We start from the raw sequence: 12,977 nt of genomic DNA, 5'->3' as shown, positions 1-12,977 counted from the left end.
GCTGGAGAAGATGTGGTGCCAGAGGCGGGGATTCAGCCAGGGCCTTCAGAACCTCCAGAAGCTCCCTTAAGTGAAGAGGAAGAAGAGGAGGAGCCTCTTCTCGATGCAGGGCGCGAGAAGGCAGGAGTGGCTCCTCAAGAGGAGGTCTCCTCGAGAGTAAGGCTTGGGGCTAATTGGCCACTCCCTTAGCCTATTTAAGGAGGAACGCCGACTGAAGCAATTTGCAGGGAACAACTTCATTCACATACCTTCGTGTCTTGTCTTGCTTATCTTATCAGCTTCCTGCAAATTGCTTCTGGGCATTCTGCCAACCACAGTAAGCTTTCAGTTATTATTCTTTGAATTCTTGGCGGCTGTTAATGCAATTAATTAACAGCCGTTGTTGTAAAAGATTGGTTTATTCAGTAAACTAAGATTTGAACGGACTTCGTGTGTGCTGCGTTCTTTGGGATCCGTAGCCCGGGCAGAACAGCCCCTAAGGATGCTTTTAACAGTAAAGAGGGAATAACTTGGGTACCGTTCCAATTCCAAAACGGCATGACTAATCTTTTTAAAAAGAGCTGAAGTCCTATTTTGCCTGTAGATAAAATTATGGTGTAACTAAACTTCTAGGAAGGAATTCCTCCTTCGATTCGATGAGTCATTTTCAAGACCGGGGTTTATAATGCCGCTGGTCAAATACCAAGCATTCTCAGAAATCACTCATATTAGGTTCTAGGACTCCAGGTCTTGTTCTGTTTGACATATCCCTGGAGAACTGTTGCTTAAAACGAGCTGCGAAATTATAAATTCCTGACCAAAGGCTACATACTGAACTTCTGACTCAGGCAGGAAATGCTCCTTTTTGTAATGTTCCCGTTGCTATGTACACGGATCTCTAGTTATATTTATGCAATACTGAATCTCTACCAAACTCCTGATAATGATGACATTGCTATTAATCTCCATTAAAATTCTGGCCTAAATGTTGGAGCCAATTTTAATAAATCTGTGACTAGTTCAGGACAGGGGTGAAATGCTACCGGTTTGGACCGGTTCAGACGAACTGGTAGTAATAAAATCTACCAGTTCGGGCGAACCGGTATTTCTGACGATCAGCTAGAAATCCTGCTTCCTAGCGAATCTAAATCACGCAGCACAGCTGTTCCCCCGCCCTCACTAATCTACTTACCTTGGAAAAGGCGATAGCGCCTGCGGTGTGCATGCATGCAAAACACGTGTTTGGCGTGCACTGTGGATGCACGCTCGCGCAGCGAACCAGTATTAGACCTCGGAGGATTTCACGACAGATTCAAGCCATGTATTAGCAACTAGCCTGTTGCTGCTGATTCACGTATAGGTAGTCCTTGTCTTACAACAGTTTGTTTACTAACCATTCAAACTTAGAATGGCACTGAAAAAAAAGTGACTTACGACCATTTTTTGCTCTTAACAACCGTTGCAGCATCCCCACGGTCAGGTGATAAAAATTCAGAGACTCATATTTGTGACAGTTGCAGTGTCTCCTTTTGTGACCTTCCAACAAGGTTGTAAAATAGATTGTAACAAATGACTCACTTAGCTCAGAATTTGGGGGCTCAGTTGCGGTCATATGTCGAGGACTACCTGTAGTTCTTGACGGACAACCATGTGTTTAGTGACCGTTCAAAGTTACCACAGCACCGGAAAAGGGACATGACCGGTTCTCACACTTATGACCATCACAGCATCCTCAGAGTCCTGTGATCAAAATTTGGGTGTTCCATCTAAGTGTCTGACTTTCTAGTGAGATTAACTGTAGATATGACTGTAGATATGACTGTCCACAGCAATAATTTACAAACAAGGTAGATTGAAAAAAGAAAATTTGCAACTTGTTGTCTTTTTTCAAAATGAGGTACAGATAGTCCTCGACTTATGACTTATGCCACTAAACGATCTACCTATAGTTTCAATCTTATGCTCCCTTTGATTTCACCAGGGTTCTATCAACAATGTGGTGCATCTATTAAAATTTACAGTATAAAGTTTATTTGAGTATTATCAATTGATTATTATTTTACGAATATTCTTTTATATTAATGGCTCTATTTGCTTAATATTTTTAAAAAAATGATAATTCTGTGATATTCCAGAAGTTGTGAAACAAGCATATAGCTATGTATTGATTAATTGTCGATTGCCAAATATAACTCAACTATAATTTATTTAGGTATTGTCTTAAGGTTAGTAAATTTCCTATATGGTGACTTCACAATTTCACTAGAAACTCTTTATTCTCTTGCAATTTCATAGCTCTTTTATGATGGAAAAATCCCTGGAACCCGATTGGCTGAGTTGAAGGTGAAATACACCATGTTGCATGATACTCTAGTAAGGTAAGCCTCTGGTATTTATTGTATACATAATGTTTCAGTAGTTACTTAAAACCTGTGTTTCAGCCTTTCTGAAATTTATTGACTTATATAATATTGTGTAACTTAGTTCCCGTGCTTTGTAAATTGGCACCTAGGGCTTATAATGTGAGGTGAACCAGATAACTATAGCTTTATTTTAAAAAACCCTTAACTAATCAATTTATAGTTTATTGTCTTTAGTATAGAACAACCTTTATTCCAGTACAAATTTAATGAAGGGTGCAAAGTCAGTAATTTATATCTTTGTTAAAGGTAAAGGTAAAGGTTCCCCTCGCACATATGTGCTAGTTGTTCCCGACTCTAGGGGGCGGTGCTCATCTCCGTTTCAAAGCCGAAGAGCCAGTCCTGTCAGAAAGACGTCTCCGTGGTCATGTGGCCGGCATGACTAAACGCCAAAGGCGCTACGGAACACTGTTATCTTCCCACCAAAGGTGGTCCCTATTTTTCTACTTGCATTTTTTACGTGCTTTCGAACTGCTAGGTTGGCAGAAGCTGGGACAAGTCACGGGAGCTCACCCCATTACGCGGCATTAGGGATTCGAACCGCTGAAATGCTGACCTTTCGATCGACAAGCTCAGCATCTTAGCCATTGAGCCGCCGCATCCCTCTGCATGCATTTAGAGGGGTGTAATTGAAGAAGGAGGGCGCGATGGATCAGCGGTTAAAGATGCTGAGCTTGTCACCTGGAGAACTGACATCCTGGGTTCGAGCTCCGTGCGTCATGCAAAGGGGTGAGCTCCTGTTCTCACCTCAGCTCCTGCCCACCTAGCAATTGAAAGCATGCTTTTGAACTGCTAGATTGGCAGAAGCTGGGACAAGTAACAGGAGCTCACCCTGTTACGTGGCACTAGGGATTTTTTAGCAGCAGAGCTCACTACACTGCACAATCTCCTAAGGACATTGCATCACCCTCCAAACTTCCATCAAACTTAGCTCAGACAAACACCTAGGATTTGTACTTTGCCAGCTATGACTCCTACATAACCCCTACATGGCCCCGTGGGAGTCTGACAACAGCCAATAGAATACATGTTCTTGCACAGGAACAGGAAGTTCAAGTGCAAAGCCCAAGAGAAGGTATAACACCCCCACCACACACACACACTCTCAACTCCATCAGTAGTGGGTTTCAATTTCGGTCGCTATCAGTTCATTCCAGGGGTGGGTTCTACTTACCTTTACCACCGGTTTGCAACCGGATTGCGAACCGGTGGTAAAGGTAAGTGCTTCTGTGCATGCGCAGATCACTGATGACGACATCTGGGGTGGTGGGCGGGGCCTTCCACCGGTTTTACTACCAGTTCTTGCGAACCGGTCCGAACCGGGGGCAACTCACCACTGGTTCACTCGCGTGCATGCACGTGCTCACACGCGCACATGACACTACGCAATGCGCAGAGACACCCGGGCGGGTGAGAAGAGCCTCCTGCCACCGCCGCTACAGATTCGCCCGAACCTGTAGCAACCCATCACTGAACTCCATGTGGTCAGCGGCCCAGGACCTCAAACTCATGTGGTTCTCCTTCAACATTAAACCATCTTTCCAATCAGCCTCCATGTTTCCAATGTCTTTCTCCCAGCTTGGAACGGAACCAAATGGATATTTCTCCCAAAAAGGTGAATGAATTAACAAAAAAATTTTTTTTAGAGATCTGGAACGACTAAAGAAAAGATTCGAATGTTAATTGCTGCAAGAAAAACCTCAAAAGATCTCAGTGAGTAGAAGAATGCAAATCCTAGAGAAAAAGATTCTTAAAAAAAAAATAAAATCTCATCCCAAGCTATACGTGGCTTTAAAAGTTGTAACCGGTTTGTATTTCACTCAGAAATCAATGGACAATCCGCGTAATGCTTTTAGCATAAACGTAATGGGAGCTTTCCGTTCTTCTTAAAAATCAATCTGGTGGATGAGTTTCGTGCCAATTTAACTTTCCAGACCACATAATAAAGGCAGAGCTGCATAGATTGTATAGCAGACAAGCTGGATGTAATCGGCATAGGCTTTTTAAGATCCCTGTTTATCAGCAAGAGATGGTATGTCAGTAAAGCTGATACGTGTCCTTCAACCTCTCCACTCAATCTGGAAAAATCAGAGAATGATGCAGATCCGGGAACACACTGCAAACTGTACCTGTTGTTTTAAGATAGAACACAACCCTTTTGGAAACGAGGCGATCCCTTTAGAATTGTAACCTCCTCTGTGAATTGTAAGCATCTCTGTGCTTCAATCCTGATTTATTATTCCTCACTCAGTCATTTCAGGTAGTCCTCGACTTGCAACAGTTCATTTAGTGACCATTCAAAGTTATATTCTACAACTATGTTCTATATTTCTATTCTATTCCATTCCATTCCATTCTACCTCTACCTCTACCTCCACTCCACTCCATTCTACCTCTACCTCTACCTCCACTCCATTCTACCTCTACTTCTACCTCTACCTCTATCTCCATTCCACTCCACTCCACTCAATTCTACCTCTACCTTCACTCCATTCTACCTCTACTTCTACTTCTACCTCTACCTCCACTCCACTCCACTCCATTCCATTCTACCTCTACCTCTACCTTTATCTCTACCTCTACTTCCACTCCATTGTATCTCTACCTCTACCTCCATTCCACTCCATTCCACCTCTACCTCTACCTCTACCTCTACCTCTACCTCCACTCCAGGGGTGGGTTCTACTTACCTTTACTACCGGTTCGCAATGGGGCCACGCACATGCACAGAAGCTTCTGCACATGCGCAGAAGTGTTCTGATGATATCGGGGTTGCTGGGCAGAGCCTCCCTCCAGTTTTACTACTGGTTCTATAGAACCGGGGGCAACCCACCACTCCACTCCACTCCACTTCACTCCACTCCATTCCACTCCACTCCATTTCATTCTACCCCTACCTCCACCTAAACTCCGCATGTTCCATTCCATTCCATTCCATTCCATTCCATTCCATTCCATTCCATTCTATTGCATCTGTTACAGAAAACGGGGCTCAACCAGGACATATTTTAATCAGTCTCCTAATGCTTTGTCCCAGAATTATCTGATCAACTGAGTGATCAGTAGCATCAATAAGTTGGATGCTGTTCGGTAAATTTTACACATATAGTGGTACCTTGCAGAGGTGGGTTTCAGCAGGTTCTGACCAGTTCTGGAGAACCGGTAGCGGAAATTTTGAGTAGTTTGGAGAACCGGTAAATCCCACCTCTGACTGGCCTCGCCCCCATCTATTCTCTGCCTCCTGAGTCCCAGCTGATTGGGAGGAAATGGGGATTTTGCAGTAACCTTTCCCTGGAATGAGGAGGGAATGGAGATTTTACAGTATACTTCCCCTGGAGTGGAGTGGGAATGGAGATTTTACAATATCCTTCCTCTGCCATGCACACCAAGCCGTGCCACGCCCACCAAGCCACTCCCACAGAACTGGTAGTAAAAATTTTTGAATCCCATCATTGGTACCTTGGTATTCAAATACTTTGAAACTCATCAAATTTGGTACTCAATGCATTTTTTTTTTACATGAAAATTTTGTCCCGGTACTCATCATTTGTTTGGTACTTGATGCACAAACTAGAACTTATTACTGTCAGCTGCCTTGTGGCTTACTACATTATTCCTTACGGGGGGAAAAAATGTTTGGTACTCATAGTTTTTGGTATTCATACGCCTCCTGGAACCAATTAACCACGAGGACCGATGAATTCTTCAATAGAGCGTATCCGTTGGATTCAAAAAACAAACAAACCGGTTTTATTCTAGTTTACAGGAATCGGAGATTCAGCTGCTGCAGGATGCCAAACGTTTCACGGTTAAGCTAGAAGACCAGCAGCAGGTACTGGAAAAAGCCGAGCAGTTCCCAGAGGATGCCACTTCAGAGGTCTCCAAACTGAGACAGCAGTACCTGAGATACTTCAACGAGTACAATGCCATTCAAGAGAGAGAGTTTGAGATTCAGTATAGGCTGAATAGGTGGGTATAACATTTGGCCCACTGCCTATTTTAACAAAACTCTACAAGGTGTTGTTCCAGACTGCCAGATTGTTGTCGCTCGCCAGCGGCCAGCACAGCTGGCGGCAGACTCAGAGAGTGAGGAGGTTGGGGAGGAACATGGGCCAGTCCTGGAGTCTGGGGAAGGCTCTGATGAGGGCTCTGCGTCGGAGGCAGAGAGGGGGCCACAGCCGTCTGACAGTTATCAGCTACCTTCGGAGTCAGAGATAAGTAGGGCTGAAGAACAGCTGGAGCCTGTTCCCGATGTGCACATGCACAGAGCTGCCGGGAGAAGGGAATAGCTAAGGAACAAGGGCCGACTCGGGAGTAAAGGCACAGGTGGACGGCGAAAGGCCCCTCCCACAGGGAATAAAGAGGAGCGAAAGGGGAGCGGAGTTTGCAGGGGACAGTTAGTTCATTTCATCCGTGACTCTCAGAGACTCCTTGCCAAGTACTTTCTTGTAGGAAGATACCAGCTTGGCAGCTCTCCAAGCCTGATAAGGTCTGTGGTTGTAAATTCACCCTGGAAAGACTGTTTACCGGGACTTTGCTGGATGTGAATGAGAGGAATTCCCATTAGCTTAATAAAAAGGGGTTTTGTCATGATGAGGAGTCTGCTTTGTGCTTTTGGGAAGCCTAGGTGAGAACACAGGTAAATAGAAAGAAGATAGAATACAGCTGCTCCCCGACGTACCCCCACAATTCAGCCCACTGTTTCTGTTGCTAAGCGAGACGGCTGTTAAGTGAGCTTTGCCCCAAGTTATGACTTTTCCGGCCGCAGTCGTTAAGTGATTCGCCGCACTTGCTCAGTTAGGAACGTGGTTGTTAAGTGAATCCGGCTTCCCCATTGACTTCGCTTGTCAGAAGGTCGCCAAAGGGGATCACGTGCCCCCCGGGACACTGAGACAGTCATAAATAGGAGTCAATTGTCGAGCATCTGAATTTCGATCTTGTGTGACTTTGGGGATGCCGCAATGGTCATAAGTGTGGCTGTTGTAACTTTGAATGGTCATTGACCATGGAGAGGGGAGAGGAGGGGAGAGGGAGAGGAGAAGAAGAGGAGGGAACAGGGAGAGGGGAGGAAAGGGAGAGAGGAGGGGAGAGAAGAGGGAGAGGAGGGGAGAGATAGAGGGGAGGGGAGGGGAGAGGAGAGGGCGGGGAGAGGAGAGGGAGGGAAGAGGAGAGGGAGAGAGGAGGGGAGAGAAGAGGGAGAGGGGAGAGGAGAAGAGATGGAGAGGAGAGGAAGGAGAGGGAGAGGAGGGAGAGGGGAGAGGGGAGAGGAGAGGGAGAGGAGAGAGGATGGGAGAGATAGAGGGGAGGGGACGAAGAGGAGAGGAGAGGGAGAGGAGAAGAGAGGAGAGGGAGAGGAGAAGAGAGGAAGAGAAGAGAGGGAGAGGAGGGGAGAGGGTGGGTAGAGGAGAAGGAGGGAAGAGGAGAGGGAGAGAGGAGGGGAGAAGAGGGAGAGGGGAGGGGAGAGGAGATGGAGAGGAAGGAGAGGGAGAGGGGAGAGGAGAGGGAGAGGAGAGAGAGAGGATGGGAGAGATAGAGGGGAGGGGAGGAAGAGAGAAGAGGAGAGGAGAGGGAGAGGAGAGGAAGGAGGGAGAAGAAAGGGAGAGAGGAGGGGAGAGTAGAGGGAGGTGAGAGGGAGAGGAGAGGGGAAGAGGAGAGGGAGAGAGACGGAGGGGAGAGGGAGAGGAGAGGAGGGGGGAGGGAGGGAGAGGAGAGAGAGGGGAGAGGAGAGTTCCTATAACAGCCGGAAATACAGAAAGAAGACACTATCAGATGCAGTGAGATTGCTTAATGTCAAACCCAGGGGCAATAAAATCAGCACTTTTATTATCAGTTAATAAGTAACAGAAAATAGGTCAAAACACACCGGAAAGCCCGACAGTGACACTTCAAAAGAAGGACACACAAACTGAGCATGAGAACGTCCTTGGTGTTATTCCCCGAAGGCAACTCTCTAAGTCCTGCCTTCTAGAAGTTTCAGCCAAATTGTACAGTGGCCAACTGGGCAACAGTACCAAATTGGCTCAGATTTCAGAAAATACTACTTTGATGTTGGCAGGGGCCTGTTGAAAAACTGCCTTGCCGTTCCTTTCTACATGGGGCTAGTAGTCCTCAATTTACGACCACAGTGGAACCCATAATTTCCTTTACTAAATGATCCCGCTTTTGCAACTTTCCGGCAAGCAGAGTCAACGGGGAAGCAAGATTCACTTAACAACATGTCACTCACTTAGCACGTGCAGTGATTCTCTTAACCGTGGCAAAGAAAGGTCGTCAAATGGTGGCAAGACTCACTTAACAACCGCCTCGCTTAGCAACAGAAATTTTGGGCTCAGTTGCGGTCGTAACTCGAGGACTGCCCGGATTGTGGTCCGTATAAATGTGGATGGAGAATTTTCCTTCTGTAATACAGGTCATCTTATCTTATACGCTGCCTTTTAATATTATTTATCCTATCTAGCTTACTAGAAGACAAGAAATTAATTGAAAAGGACTATCACAGAGTTCCCAAAGCTTCTGTAAGTAAATTTCTCACATAACCTCAGGCACCTAATTCAGTGTGCTGAAAATACAATCTGCAGATTTTGCTGCAAATCATGGAATCAGACGAGTCAGTTAAAGGTTATAATCATGTATTTTTTTTTATCTGAGGATGTGCCCAGAATTGTCCTATAAATCTGTGAAATTTAAGGGTTATTCTGGCAGCCATCATGTCCCTCTTAATCCTTCTCTTTGATAGACTGGCTAGACCAGTGATGCTAACCTTTTTGCCATTGAGTGCCAAAAGTGGGGGGAGCGTGTGGGGGGGTCATGCACACACGTGCCCACACCCATAATTCTATGTGGCCCGCCCCCCCGTGCATGCGTGCACAACACCCCCCCCATGCTCTCCCCGCTTTTGGCACACGATGGCACGGTGGGACATTGGACTTCCGGTGAAATCGGAAGTGGGGAAACGGGGCATTTCCAACCTACGGAGGGCCTCCGGGGGGGTGGGGAAGGCTGTTTTCACCCTCTCCAGTCTCCTAGAATGCCTTTGGAGCCTGGGGAGAGTGGAAAATCGGTTTTCCTCACCCCCCCGGAGACCCTCCGGAGGCCAGAAACGGCATGTTTCCTGACTTCTGGTGGGCCCAGAAGGCCTGAAAATCAGCTGGCCGGCGCACACATGTGCACCGGAGCTCAGCTCGCGTGCCCACTAATATGGCTCTGCGTGCCACCTGTAGCACACGTGCCATAGGTTCGCCATCACGGGGCTAGACTTTCCTAGCCAGTGATGGGATTCAAACTTTTTTTACTACCGGTTCTGTGGGTGTGGCTTGGTGGGCATGACTAGGGCATGGCAGGGGAAGGATACTGTAAAATCTCCATTCCCTCCCCACTCCAGGGGAAGGTTACTGCAAAATCCCCATTTCCTCCCGATCAGCTGGGACTGGGAGGCAGAGAATAGATGGCGGCGGGGCCAGTCAGAGGTGGTAATTTACCAGTTCTCCAAACTACATAAAATTTCCGCTACCGGAATACCAGAATTCAGAACCTGCTGAATACAACCTCTGTTTCTAGCTCCCTCAAATGGTTCATTGTACAATTCAGCAAGGATGGAGTGCAGTACTTTTTAAATGGTGCTTCCAAACACAGACGAGAGGTGCTTTTGTGGTGACTGGAAGTGGAAGGAAGGAAGAGAAATCTATATATACAGTATAAAAGCCAAATACCACTCATTCATCACGAAATCTCCAGAACCGTAAAGCCTACAAACTTGAAATTTGGCACATATGTTCCTCTTGGCTTCTAGGTGCTCGCTAAGAAAGGATTTTTCAAAATGACCATCAGATCATTAGTATTCCATATACAGTATTATGTTCACACACTCTGATGCTAAGGAGTTAGATGTTCTACTCCCCCTCCCCACCTGAAAAGAACTCTGTTCCAACTGCCAGTTGCCTTATATTAACACGCTCTGATGCTACCCCTTCGCTAAACCAGGCATGGGCGTCGCCAGCGCATGACTCATCCGGCCTGCGGGCTGGACTAGAAGCCCGATCACATAGTTTCGTAGCAAAGCACAGGCGTCCAGCTAGTAGTAAATAATTCTGTATGGAACATACAGGTCTAGCCGTTTGGTATAGAAATAAAAAAGTCCCCAAAATCTTGGAACCTTGGCTTTAAGGATAAAAGTTTTTCTGATCTTGCAAGCAAATAAGGAGAAAATTTGTAGCTCAGGGTTGAAACGAGAAGTCCTTGGTGCTATCTGAGCTTGGCTGTTTTCTTGCAAACGTTTCATGACCCAAACTAGGTAATATCACCAGTGCATGGTTCTGATGATGCTACCTACCACTGACGACGTTGCCTAGTTGGGGTCATGAAACATCTGCAAGAAAACAACCGAGTTGTGTTCCAGATGGACACACACACACACACACACACACACACACACACACACACAAAACTCCATGGTGGAATCGCTGGAATGCTTCTCTCCTGTCCTTGCAGGGGTGGGGCTGCTGGGGGTTCGCAAGGGTTCGGAAGAACCTCTAGCTAAGATTCTGTGCAGTTCGGAGAACCCCCAAATCCCGCTCCTGGCTGGTCCCGCCCACTCCACCCCGCCCCTCCCAGGAGTCCCCATGCGGCCCGTTTTGGTTGCAGGTAAGTGCAGGGTGTGTGTGGAGGCTCAGGGAGGGTGAAAAATGGGCCTATCAGAAGTTCGGGAAGGCTGGAAACAGACCTGTTTATGGCCTCCAGAGGGCCTCCGGAGCCTGGGGAGGCCGTTTTTGCCCTCCCGGAGGCTTGAAAAAAGCCCGCAAAGCCCAGGGAGGGCAAAAACACTCCCCCCGCCGTGGTGCAGGAGGCCAACTAGGCCACGCCCACCATGGCCACGCCCACCCAGCAACAGGGCAGAGAACCCCTTGCTAAAATTTTTGAAGCCCACGCCTGTGTCCTTACTATTTATTTCTGAGGAGAGGTTGCCTGAGGTCAGAAAAAACAAATTGCAAGAATTCAGAAGCACATAAATGAATTGGGCTGAAAGCTCAGATCAGATTATGCCTCTCCATAAAACAACTCCTTTGAAACCCTAGACAAGATAAACCTGCACAATAGGGAAGTGGTGAGGACAGCTGAGAAGATGATAGGAAGCTCGCTTCCTGGTCATTCAGGATACCGATTATAAGCGTTGTGTGCTTAGAGCTCAAAGCATTGTTAGAGGCTCCACCCACCCTGTTTCTGCTGCTCCCCACCCCCCACCCCACATATTTATAGCAGGATGACTAGATTTTTTTTCACCGTACGTATACATTTGACCTAAACTGAGTGTGATGTTTCTCTGCGTCATAGTATATGTGGGTATATGTATAATGGTTATCTTTTGAGAGCTGAATGCAATGAGATTTTGTTTTAATGTATGCTGATTAGTGTATGTCACTAAAGTTTCTACTCTACTCTGCTCTGCTCTATTCTACTCTACACCACTCCACTCCACTCCATATTTTCTATTCTATTCTATTCTATTCTATTCTATTCTATTCTATTCTATTCTATTCTATTCTATTCTATTCTATTCTATTCCATTCTATTCTACTCCACTCCACTCCACTCCATATTTTCTATTCTATTCTATTCTATTCTATTCTATTCTATTCTATTCTATTCTATTCTATTCTATTCTATTCTATTCTATTCTATTCTATTCCATTCTATTCTACTCCACTCCACTCCACTCCATATTTTCTATTCTATTCTATTCTATTCTATTCTATTCTATTCTATTCTATTCTATTCTATTCTATTCTATTCTATTCCATTCCATTCCATTCCACTCCACTCCACTCCACTCCACTCCACTCCACTCCACTCCATATTTTCTATTCTATTCTATTCTATTCTATTCTATTCTATTCTATTCTATTCTATTCTATTCTATTCTATTCTATTCTATTCCACTCCACTCCATTCCACTCCACTCCATATTTTCTATTCTATTCTATTCTATTCTATTCTATTCTATTCTATTCTATTCTATTCTATTCTATTCTATTCTATTCTATTCTATTCCATTCCATTCCACTCCATTCCACTCCATATTTTCTATTCTATTCTATTCTATTCTATTCTATTCTATTCTATTCTATTCTATTCTATTCTATTCTATTCTATTCTATTCTATTCTATTCCATTCTATTCCTTTCCATTCCATTCCACTCCACTCCACTCCACTCCATATTTTCTATTCTGTTCTGTTCTGTTCTGTTCTGTTCTGTCCCGTCCCGTCCCGTCCCGTCCCGTCCCGTCCCGTCCCATCCCTTTCCATTAATACCATGAGTCACTCAATTTCATTTTTAAAAGGATGCGGACAAGAAAATCAAAGCCTTGAGGGACAGTTGCGAAGACCTGCGTAAAGAAACAACGCAGAGAAGGCTAGAAATCAAAAACCTGAAAGACGATCTCTTTGCGAGGCATAAACGTCTCACGAAGGAGCACAAAGAACTGGAAGAACTATTTCGAAAACAAGAAGAACTAAAGGTAACGGAGGGTGACCCTTAGACGCCAATTTATAAGGCTGAGTTTGGATGTCCACTTCCAAGCCAT

The 12,977-nt window shown here is 45.6% G+C and overlaps 1 protein-coding gene across 3 annotated transcripts in view; it reads left to right on the top strand.

Annotated features, from left to right (window-relative positions):
* Positions 1-12,977, top strand: part of CCDC146 (coiled-coil domain containing 146) — a 113,621-nt gene that overhangs the window by 68,321 nt on the left and 32,323 nt on the right. For all 3 annotated transcript variants that reach the window (XM_087873332.1, XM_087873330.1, XM_087873331.1), the window contains 4 exons: positions 2,275-2,357; positions 6,159-6,368; positions 8,857-8,914; positions 12,735-12,911. In XM_087873332.1, coding sequence (XP_087729458.1) covers positions 2,275-2,357; positions 6,159-6,368; positions 8,857-8,914; positions 12,735-12,911 — 528 coding nt within the window. The remainder of the gene's footprint in view (positions 1-2,274; positions 2,358-6,158; positions 6,369-8,856; positions 8,915-12,734; positions 12,912-12,977) is intronic.

Source organism: Pantherophis guttatus, chromosome 7 (genome assembly GCF_059756535.1).
Source record: "Pantherophis guttatus breed Tessera chromosome 7, ASM5975653v1, whole genome shotgun sequence".
NCBI lineage: Eukaryota > Metazoa > Chordata > Lepidosauria > Squamata > Colubridae > Pantherophis > Pantherophis guttatus.
Note: the sequence above shows the minus strand (reverse complement) of the source record. Positions and strands in the feature narration are given on the sequence as shown.